The sequence below is a fragment of the Myxine glutinosa genome, chromosome 11 (genome assembly GCF_964187855.1).
Source record: "Myxine glutinosa chromosome 11, kmMyxGlut1.1, whole genome shotgun sequence".
In the NCBI taxonomy this organism is placed as follows: Eukaryota; Metazoa; Chordata; class Myxini; order Myxiniformes; family Myxinidae; genus Myxine; species Myxine glutinosa.
The window spans coordinates 127,360,291-127,381,399 of NC_136271.1; the positions used below are offsets into that span (position 1 = coordinate 127,360,291).

A 21,109-nucleotide genomic window follows, 5' to 3' on the forward strand; every position below is an offset into this window, starting at 1 on the left:
AGGCTAACCCCCGCTCTAGCAGGGAAAATGGCCTTAAAATGCATGTTGTTGTTGTTGTTGTTGTTGTTGTTGTTGTTGTTGTCGTTGTCATTCTCTTCACACCCCAACTTCCCGCTGCCTTCAACATATCTCCCACAACTCCCGTCGGCCCTCCCGCTTTTCTACTCTTCATTGATTTTATCGCTTCCTCAACTTCCTTCTCAGTTGTCTTCTCTGCCGGTCCTAAAACTGGGTTACTCTCTATGTTGCCATACCATTCATTCTCTGTATTCAACAGCATTTCCATATATCTATTCCATCTTCCAATAGATATCATCAGATAGATATCATCTTCCATCTTCAAGATAGAGGGAACAATAATAGAGCCCAATCCAGGCAAATCCTTGAGGAGAACCTGCTTTGGATTGTAAAAGACCTAAGACTGCAGCGAAGATTTGCGTTCCAACAGGACAATGACCCCAAACATACAGCCAAAGCAACACATTTATATTACACATTTATTTTACCGCATTTTGATATCGGGTACCGTGAATGGTCAGATATTGCATTTTGATAATGGATACCGTGAATGGTTAGATACCACTTTTTTTTTTTTTTGCAGAAACTGTGAATGGTTAGATATCGCACATCTATGGCGGATGCCACGAATGGTCAGATATTGTATTTTAACATCAGTTACCATGAATGATCAGATACCACATTTTGATAGTGGATATGGTGAATGGTTAGACACCGCATTTTGATATTGGATGCCACGAATGGTCAGATGCCGCATTTTGATTACGGATGCTGTGAATTGTCAAATACCGCATTTTGATAATGATACCGTTAATGGTTAGATTTTTTTTTTTTTTTTTTTTTTTTTTTTTTGTATACTGAATCGAGGCTCGTGAAAGAGCTAACATTTACTTCACAAACAAATCAACCAGACAAACAAAATACCCAATAAGAGGGAGCGGAAGACAAGATGGGGAGATAAGGGGAAGCACACAAACACAACATCCGAGAGCAGGGAGATGTGTGGAAGGGAGAGGGCCCGGGGGGAGGAGGCATGGGAAGGGGGGGGGGGGGGCATAGGGAGAAGTATAAAACACAAGGACACCAAGGACTTCCTGGACAGAAGTTGGTATTTCAAAAAAGTGGAATTGGGGTGAAATTAGCGGGGATAGAAAAGATCAAGGTTTTGGATGGGGGAAGATAAGAGATGGTGGTGAACAGCTGTTTTAAAGACTTGGAGGGTGGAGTGGGATTGAAGAGAGTGAGGTAGTTTGTTCCAGAGGTGGGAGAAAAGAGGAATGAAGGAGTGAAGGTGAGCAGAGATTCTTGATTTTGGCAGTTTAACCATAAGAGGGTTGCAGGCAGATCTTGTGCGACCTGTAGGAATATTTGCGGGACAGAGCCCAGAGAGAGCTGGGGGGGGGGGCAAGGCCAGAGAGGAGTCCGTAGAAGACGGAAAGACCACCAACCTGCCTGCGGTGAGTGAGTGAGAGGCCCTTGGGGTTAGCTTCATCGCGGGAGATTCCAATGATTCTGAATGCTTTGGTTTCAACAGCATGAAGGCGAGCTAGGTGTGAGGCAGGAGCACCAGCCCAGAGGGGAGAGCAGTATTCCATTGAGCTGCGGATGAAAGCCTTGTATGTGGTGAGGAGCTCAGGTGTGCCAAGGAAGGACTTCGCACGACGGAGGATGCCCAGTCGGCGACTGGCTTTGGAGGCCAGATTTGAAATGTGGTTTTCCCAGGAAAGATCATGGCAGATAGTGAGACCCAAAAGCTTGAGTGACAGAACTTCTTGGAGAGGATTATTCAGAAAGTGGATGGGAGGGTTGTCCAGTCGGTCTTTTCGGAGAGACATCGTAAGAGTGTGAGATTTGTCAGGATTGAAAGACATGTTCCACTTGCTTGCCCAGTCTGTGATTTTGTCAAGGTCTGCAGAGAGTGAGGAGGCTGCAGACTGCCGATCTGAGAGATGAAGAATGGAGCGACAGAGAGTAGAGTCGTCAGCAAAGAGATAGAGAGGATTTTCAAGAGAGTCAGAGAGATCATTGATGAAGACCAGAAAAAGCACAGGGCCCAGAACACTGCCTTGGGGAACTCCAGCCTGAACAGGAAGAGGAGATGAGAGAAACCCATTCAGGGCCACACGTTGACTACGACTAGAGAGGAAGTCCGCCAGCCATGCGTGGAGATTTCCATGGATACCATAAGAGGAGAGTTTGGTGAGCAGAGCGGGGTGCCAGACCGTATCGAAGGCACGTGATATGTCAGTGCATTTTTCACCGACATGGGTAATGAACCGCATTTTGTCAGCAAATACTGTGAATTGTTAGATACCGCATATTGATAGTGTATCCCGTTAATGGTGAGATACCGCCTTTTTAATAGCGGATACCACGAATGGTCAGATACCATATTTGGAAAAAAATCTTCAGTACAAAACTCCTTTATGTGTGTAGCATTTTGCAGAAATTTTTTTTTTTACTTGCAACCAGCTGTTGAAGTCCAACATGGTCCACTCGCAAAACGTGGAAATGGCTCGTTCATAATTTGGGTTCGAACTCTTTTCCTTTTTCTTGTTTTATCTTATATCTCACTGTGCTGTTCCAGTTTCATTTTAAAAGCTCTGCAATAAGGAAGGTGAGCATGCATCACAGCTCATTGTGAGGCATATTTGTGCATTTGCTATTATCAGGCTTGGGACTTGGGGAAACCACAATCTGAATACATGTGCTCATTAGATGTTGCAAAGAAAAGAAGTTGCTCTAATGCCTCCAAGTTTGTTTGTTTTTTTCCTACCTTTTTTTTTATTTGAAAACAACTTTCAGAGTGCCTCGTTTTATTTTGACATCCGTTATCTCATTTAGGCCGTTTCATTGGGGGCAAAACATGTTGGGCTTGCAGGCCTCGATCACAGCAAAGATTGTTCTTTCAAAAACAAAAATTGTTTGGGGTTGTATTGCAGTCCACCTCCTCAAATGCCAGTGATGTTTCCCTCAGGTTTGAATCGTCATCGCATGCCATGAGTATGAGTACCTATTTACGAGAGCAGCGACAGGAACTGTACAGTCGCTCTGGTGAACTGAGAGGTAAGAGGCACTGACTGTGTGACGACATGCACAGTGAACAGGTTGGATAATCATTTTTTTCTTGCTTGATTGATCAAATGTGCAATCTTGCCTCCAAAACGGTACGCTCTGTGTTTGTGTGAGAAGTGTTCTCAGCTGGTTTAAGGAATGGTCTATCCTCCGGCATGAGCCGTCAGAGCCAAAGCGGAAGTGCGAGTCAGATTTGCATTCATGGCAATTGTTGTTGGTCTGGAAATGATACCGTACTCGCATTTGCTTGTGTCATGCTGTGTTTCTGATGAAGTGTGCGCTTCGTGATGTTTTGTGCTTGCAAATGAGTACCGTACGTTGCGAGAGTTTTCTTTCAGTCTTTGTACTCAAATAAATGTATATCACTCGCTTTATTTACTTTTTCTTGCTTTGCTTTCCTTGGCTTGCCCTCTTGGTCCTCCCTGTATACCCTAACTCATCCTGCCTCACCCTCTTGTACCTTCTATCATTAACCATTCCTTCAAGACTTCGATCACCTTTCATTTCTTGAAAGTACTTTGCATCCACGTTTCTATGATGAAGATGATGGTCTGTGTGGACATACGTCATATAAAGTGCTGTTGATGGCTTGCGCGTACCCGCTAATTACACCTTCATCACCTTTGCCACTGAAAGTTGCGTTTTCACCCCTGTCTGTCTGTCTGTCTTGTTTGTTTGTCTGTGAACAGGATATCTTAAAAAGTTGTGGATGTATTTGGACAAAATTAAGTGGAGCTTGGGTGTGTGATAAGGACGAAATGATTAGATTTTGGTGAAGATCCAAATCCGGATCCGGCTACTATAGATTTTTTTAAATGACACTTCACCATTGAGAGATAGGGCCAAAAACGATATGCAGCACAATATCTCAAAGTTTTGGATGGATTCGGACGAAACTGGGTGGGCATGTGGGGTTTTTGACGAGGAGGAATTGATTCGATTTTGGTGAAGATCTGGATCCGATAATTTTTTTAATGACTTCGCTATTGAGTTATGGGGCTAAAACCAATTTATTGCACGATGTCACAAAGTTACGGATGGATACCACCAAAACTTGATGGATGAGTAGGTAAGGTGACCAGAACAAGCTGATTATATTTTGTTTAAGATCCAGATCCAGATGCAGATCCTGCCCATTGGTGGGATACAAAATGTAAACTGTTCAGCCTGGCGGAGGTATGTGCTCTACCGAGTGGCGTTCTAGTTTCATCTGTATTCAGGATGCGAGTGAAACGTATTTTATCTCCTGGGGCCCAAAGAACCCCAGCCATGTGAATTAATGGGGCCCGACAGCAAATATTGGGACCCAAAGCCCGTTTTGACGTTTGAGAGCTTTTCATTTTAATTTCAGTGTCTTATTCTCTCCTGATATCTCAGTAAGCCGCCATTCACCACAAACTTGCATACCATCGGTGATGAATGACACTGCAGTGACGTGTATCTTTGTTTCAAAAAGATAATTTATAGTCCATTCGATTTATTTATTTTTTCCAGAGATGTGATCTATCGTCACCAAATCAGCCAAGCTAAGGAGATGGAACACAAAACCCACTAAATGCAAACAAATGGCATGCTGTTCTGAACTTGAGGAGTTATTTTTGACCGGGACCTCGGAGTCCAATTCAAAATCTTATGGTTATGAAATCAAGTCAGGTACAGCATTCCTACCTGCACATGCTTCACTTTGACTGTTTGAGGGAACATCAATTTTCACTGCAGGTGGGAGAGCCCCCCTTTCTCCTCCCATGCACCCCCTGCCCTCCCATCCAACCTTTCATATTCTTAACATCAAGATGTAGGTTGTTCAAATTGACTTAGTGAAGCTAATTGAGGTAAAATCTTTGTTGGGAGTTCGAGAGACACATCTCCAGAACTGTCACAAAGAATGATAGTCTGTGCTGTCTCAGCGCTGTCTTTCTGCCCTATTTAACGGACGTCTTTGACCTTGAGGGCTGTTATCTCCCTTTCTAGAGCATGTTCTGCAATTGTGTACAATGCATGTTTTGCAATTGTTTGCATCTGTGCTTGTGGAACACAGTATCAGCATGTCATAGGACCAAAATATGAAGAAGAAAATAAGATCCGTTGAACCATATTCTGTCTAATACAGTCGTGCCCAAAATATTGGTACCCTTGCACTTTTATCAAATAATGCACCATTTCTTCCAGAAAATTGTTAAAATTAAAAATCTTTTGGGAATCCACATATATGTATTTCTTTTGTTTGCAGTGGAACAAATCAAAAAAGCTGAAAAAACACTAAATTTAGCTTATTCCACACAGAAATCCTAAAATGGCCCGGACAATATTATTGGCACCTTTTAGAAGTTATTAGAAATAATTAGATTTCAAGCAGGTGATTCTCCTTTACGTTGGAAATGAACTCACCTGTGGTGAGTTGCAGGTGCCTGCAATAAAAAAAAAATCACTCATCCAACCAGTTTGAATAGGGAAAAGGAGTCGTTCTGCTGTTTTGTATCACTGTGTGTACCACAATGAGCATGGAGAAAAGAATAAAACCAGAAAATTGTCTGAGGAGGTCAGACAGAAAATTGCAGCCAAGCATGGACAATCTCAAGGCGACAAGTCCATATCCAGAGACCTTGATGTTCCTGTGTCCACCGTACGCAATGTTATCACGAAGTGTAAGGCCCATGGCACTGTTGCTAACATCCCTGGCCATGGCCGCAAGAGAAAACTTGATCGAAGATTGCAGCGAAGGATTGTTCGAATGGTGGAGAAAGCACCTCAATCAACTGCCAAACAGATTCAAGCTGACCTTCAGACACAAGGTACGACAGTTTCAACTCGCACTGTCCGTCAACAACTCAATGAAAGGGGGTTATATGGTGGGAGACCCAGGAGGGCCCCGCTGCTGAGAGAGAGACATAAGAAAGCCTGACAGAAGCTTGCCAAAACACACCTGAACAAGCCAAAATCCTTCTGGGAGAATGTCCTGTGGACAGATGAGACCAAATTAGAGCTTCTGGAAAATCACATCATCTCGGGTAAAGCACATCAGAACACAAAAATTAAGCCTTCAATGAAAAGAACACCTTCCCCTACAGTCAAACATGGAGGGGGTTTAGAGGTGTTTGGGGTTGCAGTGCTGCCTCCTCTGGCACTGGGTGCCTTGAATGTGCGCATGGCATCATGAAATCAGGAGATTACCAAGGCATTTTGGAGTGCAATGTTCAACCCAGTGTTAGAAAGCTGGGTCTCCGTCGAAGGTCATGGGACTTGCAGCAGGAAAATGACCCCAAATGCACTTCAAAAAGCACGCAGGAATGGTTCAAGACAAAACGCTGGACTGTTCTGAAGTGGCCAGCAATGAGTCCAGATCTAAATCCCATTGAACACCTGTGGGGAGATCTGAAAACAGCAGTTGGGAGAAGGCACCCTTCAAATCTGGGAGAACTGGAGCAGTTTGCACAAGAAGAGTGGGTGGGAAGAGTGGGTGTAGGAAGCTCATTCATGGCTATAGGAAGCGCTTGACTGCAGTTATTTTGTCCAAAGGCTGTGCTACTAAATATTAAGTCTCGGCTGTCAATAATTTTGTCAATGCCATTAATTTTTATTTTCTAATTTGAAGGATATATTAATTTCTGAATCAAAAACAAAGGTTCTGTAATAAAGAAATAAAGAATTGTGGAGACCAAATACTTTTGTCCATTTTAACATCTTTTTAGAGAAAATTTTGAGTTATTTGAAAAAAGTGCAAGGGTGCCAATATTTTTGGCCACAACTGTGGAGCGTTTTGCCATCGGTGCCGAGGTCATCCTGGGCATTTTGCCATCCCTCTCCCAAAAGTAGTTATGGCAGGAATTTGGAATCTGTTCTAGGTGCCGGCGGTAGCTTGCCGACTCTTCACGAAGTACACTGTGGGATCTTTAACGTCAACCAATTTATGCCAGCCAATGGGACAAACGTTTTAACGTCCTTTCGATGAACGGCACACACATTGAGGAATCACCCCACCTGTGAAACACCAGTATGACAGTTTTTTATTTGATCAGGAATCAAACACAGGCTCGATAGGTCAGAGGCGAGTGTGCGTATCTCCCCTAGAAGAAGAAAAGATTTGATTAGAATTATTTTATCAGACCCCTTTTGTCCCCCTTAACCTTCTGCTCAACTCCTTCATGCCTCTCAGCAAGTATACATTGTGTACAGAGGGGCATTTTTCATTGGAGAAATAATATCACAGCTAATGCTTTGTTCATAACATGATGTTTATCTCATATTGGAATAAATTTCTACACAAGCAAAAAAACGGGTTCATTCTGCGCGTTATTATTTTGCATGCACCATGCTCGCTCAATACAGATACAGAATGTCGGTTCTGGTGAAGCAGTTTCTTTGGAAAGAGTCGCAATATTGGACAGGTCGCCACTCCGACACAAAATACTCAACTGAGAGAGCGTGTTTGGAATTTGCTCAGGGTGCTTGCAAGAACTTGCGAAGGACACCGTGGGATTTTCAATTTCCAAGAAGTAATGAAAGGAGACTACGCCATATTTAACACCTATCCGAGGAACGGCACACATTGATGCCTCACCATGCCTGAGAGACACCAGGATGACTGTTCATCACTGAGTGGAGATTCAAACCCAGGCTTGACAGGCCAGACACGGGTGTGCATGCTTCCAAACCATCCTGCTAGCCCTCACTTTGTATTTGCAAAATATATAACATCTGTTCAACATTGTCACTATAATACCTGTTCTTCATTCTCACTATAACATCTGTTCTACATTCTCACTACAACATCTATTCCACATTCTCACTCTAACATATTTTCCATGCTCACTACAACATCTGTTCCACCTTATCACTATAACATCTGTTCTACATTTACACTATAACATCAGTTGAACATTGTCACTGCAATATCTGTTCTACATTATCACTACAACATCTGTTCTACATTCTTACTATAACATTTGTTCCACATCCTCACTATAACATCTGTGCTCCATTCTCGCTATAACATCTGTTCTACATTCTCGCTATAACATCTGTTCTACATTCTCACTATAACATCTGTTCTACATTCTCGCTATAACATCTGTTCTACATTCTCACGATAACATCTGTTCCACATCCTCACTATAACATCTATTCGACATTCCCGCTATAACATCTGTTCTACATTCTCACTATAACATCTGTTCTGTATTCTCACTATAACATCTGTCCACATCCTCACTATAACATCTGTTCTACATTATCACTACAACATCTGCTCCACATTCTCATGATAACATCTGTTCCACAACCTCAATATAACATCTGTTCTACATTCTCATTATAACATCTGTTCTACATTCTCAATATAACATCGGTTCTACATTCTCGCTATAACATATGGTCTACATTCTCGCTATAACATCTGTTCTACATTCTCACTATAACATCTGTTCTGTATTCTCACTATAACATCTGTCCACATCCTCACTATAACATCTGTTCTACATTATCACTACAACATCTGCTCCACATTCTCATGATAACATCTGTTCCACAACCTCAATATAACATCTGTTCTACATTCTCATTATAACATCTGTTCTACATTCTCACTATAACATCGGTTCTACATTCTCACTACAACATCTGCTCTGCATTCTCATGATAACATCTGTTCCACATCCTCACTATAACATCTGTTTCACATCCTCGCTATAACATCTGTTTTACATTCTCGCTATAACATATGGTCTACATTCTCGCTATAACATCTGTTCTACATCATCACGACAACATCTGTTATACATTCTCACTATAAAATCTGTTCTACATTCTCACTATGACATCTGTTCTACATTCTGACAACAACATCTGCCCTACATTCTCACTATGACATCTGTTCTGCATTCTTGCTATAACATCTGTTCTACATTCTCGCTATAACATCTGTTCTACATTCTCACCATAACATCTGTTCTACATTCTCACTATGACATCCGTTCTACATTCTCACTATAAAATCTGTGATGCATTCTCACTTTAACATCTGTTCTACATTCTTGCTATAACATCTGTTCTACATTCTCGCTATAACATCTGTTCTACATTCTCACCATAACATCTGTTCTACATTCTCACTATGACATCCGTTCTACATTTTCACTATAAAATCTGTGATGCATTCTCACTATAACATATGCTCTGCATTCTCACTAAAACATCTGCTCTACATTCTCACTATGACATCCGTTCTACATTCTCACTATAACATCTGTTCTACATTCTCACAACAACATCTGCCCTACATTCTCACTATGACATCTGTTCTGCATTCTTGCTATAACATCTGTTCTACATTCTCGCTATAACATCTGTTCTACATTCTCACCATAACATCTGTTCTACATTCTCACTATGACATCCGTTCTACATTCTCACTATAAAATCTGTGATGCATTCTCACTATAACATATGCTCTGCATTCTCACTAAAACATCTGCTCTACATTCTCACTATGACATCCGTTCTACATTCTCACTATAACATCTGTTCTACATTCTCACTATAACATATGCTCTGCATTCTCACTAAAACATCTGCTCTACATTCTCACCATAACATCTGTTCTACATTCTCACTATAACATCTGTTCTACATTCTCATGATAACATCTGTTCGACATTCTCACTGCAACATATGCTCTACATTCTCACCATAACATCTGTTCTACATTCTCACTATAACATCTGTTCTACATTCTCACGATAACATATGCTCTGCATTCTCACGATAACATCTGTTCGACATTCTCACTATGACATCTGTTCTACATTCTCACTATGACATCTGTTCTACATTCTCGCTACAACATCTGTTCTACATTCTCGCTATAACATCTGTTCTTCATTTTCGCTATAACATCTGTTTTACAATCTCACTATAACATCTGTTCTACATTCTCACTATAACATATGCTCTGCATTCTCACCATAACATCTGTTCTACATTCTCACCATAACATCTGTTCTACATTCTCACGATAACATCTGTTCTACATTCTCACTACAACATATGCTCTACATTCTCACTTTAACATATGCTCTACATTCTCACTATAACATATGCTCTTCATTCTCACCATAACATCTGTTCTACATTCTCACCATAGCATCTGTTCTACATTCTCACTTTAACATATGCTTTGCATTCTCACCATAACATCTGTTCTACATTCTCGCGATAACATCTGTTCTACATTCTCCCTATGACATCTGTTCTACATTCTCACTGTAACATCTGTTCTACATTCTCGCTGTAACATCTGTTCTACATTCTCGCTATAACATCTGTTCTACATTCTCGCAATAACATCTGGTCTACATTCTCGCTATAACATCTGTTCTACATTCTCGCAATAACATCTGTTCTACATTCTCGCAATAACATCTGTTCTACATTCTCGCTGTAACATCTGTTCTACATTCTCGCTATAACATCTGTTCTACATTCTCGCAATAACATCTGTTCTACATTCTCCCTATGACATCTGTTCTACATTCTCACTGTAACATCTGTTCTACATTCTCGCTGTAACATCTGTTCTACATTCTCGCTATAACATCTGTTCTACATTCTCGCAATAACATCTGGTCTACATTCTCGCTATAACATCTGTTCTACATCATCACGACAACATCTGTTATACATTCTCACTGCAACATCTGTTCTACATTCTCACTATAACATCTGCTCTACATTCTCATGATAACATCTGTTCTACATTCTCACTATAACATCTGTTCTACATTCTCACCATAACATATGCTCTGCATTCTCGCTATAACATCTGTTCTACATTCTCACTATAACATCTGCTCTACATTCTCATGATAACATCTGTTCTACATTCTCACTATAACATCTGTTCTACATTCTCACTATAACATCTGTTCTACATTCTCGCTATAACATCTGTTCTACATTCTCGCAATAACATCTGTTCTACATTCTCGCTATAACATCTGGTCTACATTCTCGCTATAACATCTGTTCTACATCATCACGACAACATCTGTTCTACATTCTCGCTATAACATCTGGTCTACATTCTCGCTATAACATCTGTTCTACATCATCACGACAACATCTGTTCTACATTCTCACTATAAAATCTGTTTTGCGTTCTCACTATAACATCTGTTCTACATTCTCACCATAACATATGCTCTGCATTCTCACTATAACATCTGCTCTACATTCTCACCATAACATCTGTTCTACATTCTTACTATAACATATGCTCTACATTCTCACCATAACATCTTGTAACAAACCCTTGTTGATGTTTGTGAATGAAGCTCACGTCGTGAAGTTGTCCACGTACAAATCGCTCCTCACCTCTATGTTCCCTTTTCCACTCACTCACCTTTCTTTTGCACTCTCCATTTTGTTTGTATGAGAGAAAGACTCGTTTGTATGTCGGAAATACTTGCTGATAGTGCGTGAATGTGACATTAATTTTGGCCTTGTCACAATGTGCCTACCATCATTAGAACCGAGTGCTGCCTCACTTGTTGATGATGCGTGAATTACCTTCTTATAAAGGATTGCCACACGATGTCGGCCTCCTTTCCAATTGTCTACTTATGAGGAATCCCCAATTGTGGCTGAACACATCTCACTCTCATCGCGTTTGATCATTCCTGTTGGCTTGCTGTAAAACAGCAATTTAAACCCTCGTGCGCTATCGTTTGCCTTCTGTTGCATAAGAAATATCGCTCAAGTTCTGCCCCTGAGCTTGGCTGTGCTTCGAATGCAACGTCTAATGGAATTTTGAGTTTCCCAGACCTGTGCCCCGTGTTCTCGCCACGCTGCGCATTCGCGGCTGAAATAATGTCATGTTTGGGTCGATTTCCAGTTTTTCGCTGACGAGCGTCAGATATCTCGTCCAAAACATTCCAAACCTTTTGCTTGTCCTTTCAACCTGACGGCCAATATGTCAGTGAGTTCCTCTAGCATTCATGTGTCAAGTAAACGACTAAGAAAGTTATAATTGTGCAGATTTTTGATCCCGGTTTTCCTTTTCCGTCATACAGAAGATTACAAACAACTTATTTTGTGTTCCATGAACTCTCCTGTTTCCTCAGTGATTCATCACCATTTGGAGATGTGTTTTTTTATATACATGGGCTGAGGCTCATAATAGGGCTAACACACACACACACACACACACACACACACACACACACACACACACACACACACACACACACACACACACACACACTGATGAGACAAACACTTAACGCAGCCACTGAGCTTGGGGGACTTGTCGTCACTTCCGTCACTTCCCGGGATACTCTGGATACCAGCGACGTCATAACAACGGCGCCGCTTTTCTCACCCTACTCAGCTGGGCATTTCCTCAAGAGGAATTCCCTCCTCCCCATGGATGGCAACCGATCAGGGTTGTCGGTGCTCTGTCCTTTTCAAACAAGGAAGCAGCATGTATCATTTTAAAAGTCTTTGGTATGACTCGAACCGGTCCAAACCGGATGGGTGTTTTTTAGGAGACACCATCTCCTTACTGGATGGCCGTTGGTTCCCTAGGGGAGCTCATCCGCCCTTTGCCAGGTGTTATTTTTTGGGGTGGGGTTCCTGGCAGGGTTTAACAGTTACCCTCCCCACGAGCAAAGCCAGTAAGGGGTTGTCAGTTTAGTCTCCGACAACCCTACTATGTATGCTGCAGGTAGCACTGGGGATACATGTTACCAGAGGCAGTCCCAAAAGACTAACCTGACCAATAATGATATTCAGCACAATATCTCAAAAGGTTGTGGACAGATTTTGACAAAACATTGGGAATGGTTTGGGTAGTGTTACGTATTACCTCCCCAAACCCCGGTTACGGTGCACATCAAGAGTCTCGAGAGGGAACGCGGCAGAAAGATTTGTTATTTTGAGTGTTCTAATAAACCATGGTAAAACCACACCAATGCAATTGTGCAGAAAAAAACAAGTAATTGTATTAATAACTCTCACATACACAATAATAACATTCTTAAAGAAAGTACAATGAGAATATCACTTGCATCAAATGAACAATACATATGATTGTACCATCATTCCCCAATGCTCTCAAAGCAATGAACTCACGATATGCCAAAAGTGAGTGGAATGTAACATTCCCTAAATTCCGTGCACGCCGCACGGATCTCCACGCTGGTTGAAGCCATGCAGAATGACGAGAACAGGCAGGTATCGGCACGACGGCGAACGAGGAGTTACGAGGTGAGAGGTCGATTATGGGAATTGAGCCGATATTGAAACCAACAGCAATCCACACGATGATGTCGATATGGGAATCCAAATGACAAAACAAGATGCACCACGCAGACAGTCTCTTCAAGGGCAAAATGGCGTATCGGCCTGTAATGGAGGTGCTTGATTTCTCTCCAACAATAACTCGCTCTTGGTGATGAAACCTGATGAAGGTTTAATTGCAATTGCAATATAGGACGATGTCGCGGGCAATCCCTACTCCCAGGAAGCCTCAACTCATTCGCGACCAATATCAAAAAAAATCCACTCGCAGCCTCTACGTGACTCTCAGCTGTCTCCTCCTCTCTCTTCCCATATCAATTTCTCTTCTGGTCTCTTTGCTGCGTTTTCCTTTTTCCTTCACAAGTATTCATTTTTACCTTTTACTAAAGTCATCTCCATTTCACACAAAAATCTTAACAACAATATTACCTGAAACTAAAAATCCTACAAGTATATAATAACAACAAAGGCGGAAGTGACGGATCCATCCGTAACAGTAGGTGACACGAAGAAGCCAATTAGATCTTTGTTCAGTTCTGGATGCAGATCCGGCCTATCAGTGGGGTACAAAACGTAAATTGCACAGCCGGGTGGAGGTGCAGTCTTGGCCGAAAATATTGGCACCCTTGCATTTTTTTCAAATAATGCACCATTTCTTCCAGAAAATTGTTGAAATTTAAAAATATTTTGGTATGCACAAATGTATTTCTTTTGTTTGCAGTGGAACAAAACAAAAAAGCTGAAAAAAATACTAAATCCTAGGTTATTCCACACAGAAATCCTAAAATGGCCTGGACAATATTATTGGCACCTTTTGGAAGTTGTTAGAAATAATTTGATTTCAAGCAGGTGATTCTCCTTTACTTTGGAATTGAACTCACCTATGGTAAGTTGCAGGTGCCTGCAATATAAAAATCATAATTCAACCATTTTGAATAGAGAAAAGGAGTCATTCTGCTGTTTTGTGTTACTATATGCACCGCAATGAGCATGGAGAAAAGAAAGAAAACCAGAGAATTGTCTGAGGAGGTCAGACACAAGATTGTAGCCAAGCATGGACAATCTCAAGGCTACACGTCCATCCCCAGAGACCTTGATGTTCCTGTGTCCATCGTACGCAATGTTAGGAAGTTTAAGGCCCATGGCACTGTAGCCAACCTCCCTGCACATGGCCGCAAGAGAAAACATGATTGAAGATTGCAGTGAAGGATTGTTTGAATGGTGGAGAAAGCACCTTGATCAACTGCCAATCAGATTCAAGCTGACGTTCAGGCACAAGGTATAACAGTTTCAACTCACAACATCCGTCGCCAACTCAATAAAAGTGGTTTCTATCATGGGAGAATCAGGAGGACCGCACTGCTGAGAGAGAGACATGAGAAAGCCCGACTGGAGTTTGCCAAAACACACCTGAACAAAACAAGATCCTTCTGGGAGAATGTCCTGTGGACAGATGAGACCAAATTAGAGCTTTTTTGGTAAAGGACATCATCTCTATGTTTACAGAAAGCAAAATGAAGCCTTCAAAGAAAAGAACACCTTCCCTACAGTCAAACATGGAGGAGGTTCAGTGTTGTTTTGGGGTTGCTGTGCTGCCTCTGGCACTGGGTGCCGTCAATGTGTGCATGGCAGCATGAAATCAGGAGATTACCAAGGTATTTTGGAGCGTAATGTTCAACTCAGTGTCAGAAAGCTGGGTCTCCGTCGAAGGTCATGGGTCTTGCAGCAGGATAATGACCCCAAACACTTAAAAAAGCACCCAGGAATGGTTCAAGACAAAAGGCTGGACTGTTCTGAAGTGGCCAGCAATGAGTCCAGATCTAAATCCCATTGAACACCTGTGAGGAGATCTGAAAACAGCAGTTGGGAGAAGGAACCCTTCAAATCTGGGAGAACTGGAGCAGTTTGCACAAGAAGACTGGGCCAAACTGCCAGTAGAGAGGTGGAGGAAGCTCATGCATGGCTATAGGAAGCTCTTGACTGCAGTTATTTTGTCCAAAGGCCGTGCTACCAAATATTAAGTCGAGGGTGTCAATATTTTGTCAATGCCATTTCTTTTTATTTTCTTATTTAAAAGGAGATATTAAGTTCTGAATCAAAAACAAAGCTCCTGTAATATTAACAGTGAAATGAAGAATTGTGGAGACCAAATACGTTTGTCAATTTAAACTTATTTTTGAGAAAATTGTGAGTTATTTGAAAAAATGCAAGTGTGCCAATATTTTTGGTCACGACTGTATTTGCTCTACCCAGTGCTGTTCTCTTCTGTTGGAGTGACCAGTTTGCTGTTTGAATTCAGTTTTTCAGATCCCGTTTCCTCAAAGGAGGATAATCGCACTCGGATATATTTAGCATCACACCGCCTTCCGGTACAAATGCCCAAATGTGTTGAAGAATGAGATGATTTCCTTTTCACCCCCCTCTCTAAACGCTTTTGATGGTCGAATCAATGATTTAAAAGTTTCCCATCGGCCTGTTCTCTGCTTTGGATACCAATTACGGTATTTATGTTTGCCCAATACGATACCTCTGGGAGATTAATCGTTTTAATTTGCAACAGGTGAAAAAGCTTACCAAAGCAGAGCTTTGCTGATTTAATCAAAGGGGTGGGAATGAAAAAAAGGAAGCTAGTTGCAGTATTAAGGCGGCGTTACCCTGCAGTGGCGAAGACAATTTGCGAAGCAATTCTCATCTTGTGTACACAGTTGGTTAGATATGTTTATAGTTTATACGCTTATGTGGATGGATTGGATTGCTAAAGACTAAGGCAGGAACGGGAGGAAAATGTCGTGATACATCCTCCTCGTCCTCCTGGCAAAGGAGGCCCACATTGATCCTTCTGGGTTCACTAATTTTACAGCTGTATATGTTTGCGATGGTGATGCTTGAACATTTGAATCGGGTTGCCTTGTTTCGGGTTCTGATCTGAACAGTGCTCAGCATTATTTGTTTTTCTATCCTGTCCATGGGGACCGGTCGGTTCCAGATTTTACCTGTCGGGTCAACCAGCTAGCTATTCTATCTATCTATTCTATCACTCATCTATCCAGCTATTCGTACTTTGAGCCATTTTGTTTGTTTGAAGTTTTTGCTTGCGTTCAGGCGGTCATCGGGCCTACAAAGCTTCCTCTTGATCGCTGCTAATCATCGTGGCTTTACATGGAAAAGAACAACTATGTTCAGTTTAAGATACGTCGAGTTTATTAAATTTCCAGGTGGTAAAATGTACCTGTCCATCGTACAGGTTTATTGAGGTTTGCTCTTGTCTGACGGACAAAATTGCCTGTCCTTGACGACCAGACAACTGCTTCCATCGAGCCCTGCTGCGGTGGCTTTCGATGCTCAGAATCTTAGTTTACATCCCGTAAACTTGTACATATTTGCCCATTGTCTACCCTTGTGTCCTCGTATTTCACATTAAAGGAGAGTGATGTCTACAATCCAGTCTTTAATCTATGCTCTGCCATAAACCGAAGATCAATCAAACTTCGGCTCGGAATTAACGTGTAAACAATATTTCTTAAGCTTTGTCTTTTTGTTCTTCATGTGGGGAATTGGCATTGGGGCATTGGGGCATTGGGGAATTCAGCAAGTTGAAGTGCAATTTGGTGTCCATCAGCAGTCTGTCTGACGTCGATGTATTCGGTCATTACTTGTGCAATCTCAACCAACCAAACTTGCCAATGGGGTCTACGGGTCATATGGAAAAGTATCGACTTCATTACCTCCTTCTCTCCGACTCACCAGGAGTACCGAAGGTGGGACGACACAAATTACTGTATTTTCGTAAATGTGTACCGTGTAGCGACACTCCCGGTGGTGGTGGCAGAGGGTATTACAAGTGAAGCTTCAGAACCTTCAATTGTATCGGGGACCCTTTTCTGGTTTTCATTTTTTTTTTTTTTTTTTGTATACATAATCGAGGCTCGTGAAAGAGCTAACATTTATCACACAAACAAATCAAACAGACAAACAACCAAAGTATATAAAAAGGGGAGCGGTAGACAAGATGGGGAGAGAAGGGGAAGCACATAAACACAACATTTGTGTTGTGTTTACACGGTACACATTTACACTACACTACACGGTACACATTTACGAAAATTCATATGCCGCTTGTGTAACGAAAAAAGTTAATTTCAGTAGTCCTGTCATCTGTGCTCCTGTATAGTTAAACATCAGAGAAAAACTTTTTTTTGTAATTGATTAGTCACGTGACAATGCTTTCTTTCCTTGATATGGAGCATTCGCTTTGTGTTGTGTTTATCATTATCACCACTCACAAGTTTATATGTTTTGTCGGCAAAGTGAGACCCCACCCTTGGTGGCTGTCTCAAAAGATTGTAAACCACGATTGGCTGTGTGTTCCCCCTTGTTATCTGGGAGCCCCGTGCACTCTCCTCTCCTTTCTCCATCCCTCACTCTCCTCTCCAATCCTCACCCCTCTCTGCCCTTACACTCCTCCCCCACCCCTCACTCTTCCCACACCCCTCACTCCTCTCCCACCCTCACCCTCCTCTCCCACCTTTACTCCTTTACACCGCTCACTCCTCTGCACCCCACTCTCCTTTCTCCCTCAGTCTTCTCTCCACCCCTCACTCCTCTCCTTTCCCCACTCCTCACTCCTCATACCTCTCTCCTCACTCGCCTCTCCCTTTTCGCTTCTCCTCTCCTGCCTCCCTCACTCATCTGTTCCCCATTACCGTGCCATCCCTCCCCTTCCCCACCCTTCCTGTACCCTCCCTTTCCCCTCCACTTCACTTTCATCTCCCCCTCCTCACACTCCCTCTCCTTCCTGCTCACCTCCCCCTTCCCCACTCCTTCTCCCCTCCTCCCCTTCCCTCTCCTCCTCCCATCTCCTCCCTCCCTCACCTCCTCACTTCCCTCCCCCTCTCCCCTTCCTTCCCCCTCCCCTCCCACTCCCCTGCCACTCCCCTTCCCCCACCCTCCCTCTCCCCGTCTCACCGTCTCCCCTTCCCTCTCCCTCCTCTCACACTCCCCTTTCCCCACCCTCCACTTCTCCCCGTCTCCCCTCCCCCATCTCCCCTCTCTCTATTCATATTCCCGGCACAAGCCACTGTGCGTTAACCAGCAATGCCAGGTTCTTTTGCTACTCTCAACTAATTACAGGTTGAACAACCTGTAGTTTAGCGTCTTGGATGATTTCACCTGCTTTCGATGGATGATCTCCCCATACATATCAATATAATTGTGACGCAGACGTTAATGTGATGCGAACATGTAACACATTTGTCGAATCTTGGATTTACCTAAGCCTAGTTCACAGTGCTGACTGAAAATATTGTGAAGGCAAATAGCACAAAGAACAAGAGAAAAAAACACAAGTTGATCAATTGTTGTAATGGATGAAATTGTGGCAATGGACATTGCTTGTGCTATGCTGACCACCATGGGAGCAAGAAGCTAACATGTTGGGCTTGTTGGACGAAGGGTTAACACCTGAAATGTCAGATTATCCTTGCTTCGCACGACGGTTAGCATACCTCCATCGACATCATGGTGATTCCATCCATCGTTGTACCTGTCCGCCCATGCAGATGGACACTAGCCTTAACCAGCAGACATGGTCTTATGGTCTTCATTACCACCACCACTGAAGATGGACTGAGGTTACGTTTTCACCCCTGTTTGTTTTCACTAACATTGTCTCTGTTTGTCATAATCCATCCATAACTTTGAGACACATCGTGCTCGCAGACAAAGTTAGTGGATGAGTTGGGTGGACGACAAGAACAAGCCGATTCGATTTTGGGTCAGGACAACACATCCGGCGGATCACTGGGAAACAAAACGTGAACTGTTCATCCGGGAGGAGGTATGCGCGCTACCGGGTGCTGTTCTCGTTCTAGATGTGTTGGTGCATTTTCTCACCTGCTTTGCTATACCTGCTGCATGGAGTTCCGGGCAAATAATTAAGAACTCCATGCAGCAGGGGGAAAAAGAACTCTCCATTCCCACACATTCCTTTGAAAAATGCACTTGTCGTTTTCATTGTTTCTTTCCATTTATTGTCCGTTTGTTCCTTATTTTTACCTCCGCCACCAAAGGTGGATGGACGCTATGTTTTCACCTCTGTCTGTTTGTCTATCCGTTTTTTTTTTTTGTTTTTTTTTGTATACTGAATCGAGGCTCGTGAAAGAGCTAACATTTACTTCACAAACAAATCAACCAGACAAACAAAACACACAAAAAGCGGGAGCGGAAAACAAGATGGGGAGAGAAGGTGAAGCACACAAACACAACATTTGAGAGCAGGGAGATGTGTGGAAGGGAGAGGGCTTGGGGGGAGGAGGCATGGGAAGGGGGGGGGGGGGGTGGAGGGAGAAGTATAAAACACAAGGACACCAATGACTTCCAGGACAGAAGTTGGTATTTCAAAAAAGTGGAATTGGGGTGAAATTAGCGGGGGTAGACAAGATCAAGGTTTTGGATGGGGGAAGATAAGAGATGGTGGTGAACAGCTGTTTTAAAGACCTGGAGGGTGGAGTGGGATTGAAGAGAGTGAGGGAGTTTGTTCCAGAGGCGGGAGAAAAGAGGAATGAAGGAGTGAAGGTGAGCAGAGAGTCTTGATTTTGGCAGTTTGACCATAAGAGGGTTGCAGGCAGATCTTGTGCGACCTGTAGGAATATTTGCGGGACAGAGCCCAGAGAGAGCTGGGGGGGCAAGGCCAGAGAGGAGTCGGTAGAAGATGGAAAGACCACCAACCTGCCTGCGGTGAGTGAGTGAGAGGCACTTGGAGTTAGCTTCATCGCGGGAGATTCCAATGATTCTGCATGCTTTGGTTTCAACAGCGCGAAGGCGAGCTAGGTGTGAGGCAGGAGCACCAGCCCAGAGGGGAGAGCAGTATTCCATTGAGCTGCGGATGAAAGCCTTGTATGTGGTGAGGAGCTCAGGTGTGCCAAGGAAGGACTCCGCACGACGGAGGATGCCCAGTCGGCGACTGGCTTTGGAGGCCAGATTTGAAATGTGGTTTTCCCAGGAAAGATCATGGCAGATAGAGAGACCCAAAAGCTTGAGTGACAGAACTTCTTGGAGAGGATTATACAGAAAGTGGATGGGAGGGTTGTCCAGTCGGTCTTTTCGGAGAGACATCGTAAGAGTGTGAGATTTGTCAGGATTGAAAGACATGTTCCACTTGTTTGCCCAGTCTGTGATTTTGTCCAGGTCTGCAGAGAGTGAGGAGGCTGCAGACTGCCGATCTGAGGGATGAGGAATGGAGCGACAGAGAGTAGAGTCGTCAGCAAAGAGATAGAGAGGATTTTCAAGAGAGTCAGAGAGATCATTGATGAAGACCAGAAAAAGCACAGGGCCTAGAACACTGCCTTGTGGAACTCCAGCCTGAACAGGAAGAGGAGATGAGAGAAACCCATTCAGGGCCACACGTTGACTACGACTAGAGAGGAAGTCTGCCAGCAGCGGACTGCTGGCGGACTTCATTGTTATTTGCATTGTTATTTGTTATTTGCTTCATTGTTATTTGCTTCATAACTTCATTGTTATTTGCTGGTGTTTCATTGTTATTTGCAAAATCGAAGATTTTTCAAGTATTTTGGTCGATTGCGTTTGTGCTTCTGTCTGTCACCAGCCTACAGGTCACAATTCTAAACCGATCGTCACGAAACTTCACCAAATGGTAGAGTTGGTCATAAGCAAGAAGCCTATTGTTTTTGGGGTCAAAGGGTCAACATAGGCCAAAAGGTCA

At 42.9% G+C, this 21,109-nt stretch overlaps 1 protein-coding gene across 1 annotated transcript in view; it reads left to right on the top strand.

The window, feature by feature from the left end:
* EXOC4 (exocyst complex component 4) overlaps positions 1-21,109 on the top strand; it is a 314,735-nt gene that overhangs the window by 139,758 nt on the left and 153,868 nt on the right. Inside the window, exon 8 of the mRNA XM_068131080.2 lies at positions 2,996-3,084. Coding sequence (XP_067987181.2) covers positions 2,996-3,084 — 89 coding nt within the window. The remainder of the gene's footprint in view (positions 1-2,995; positions 3,085-21,109) is intronic.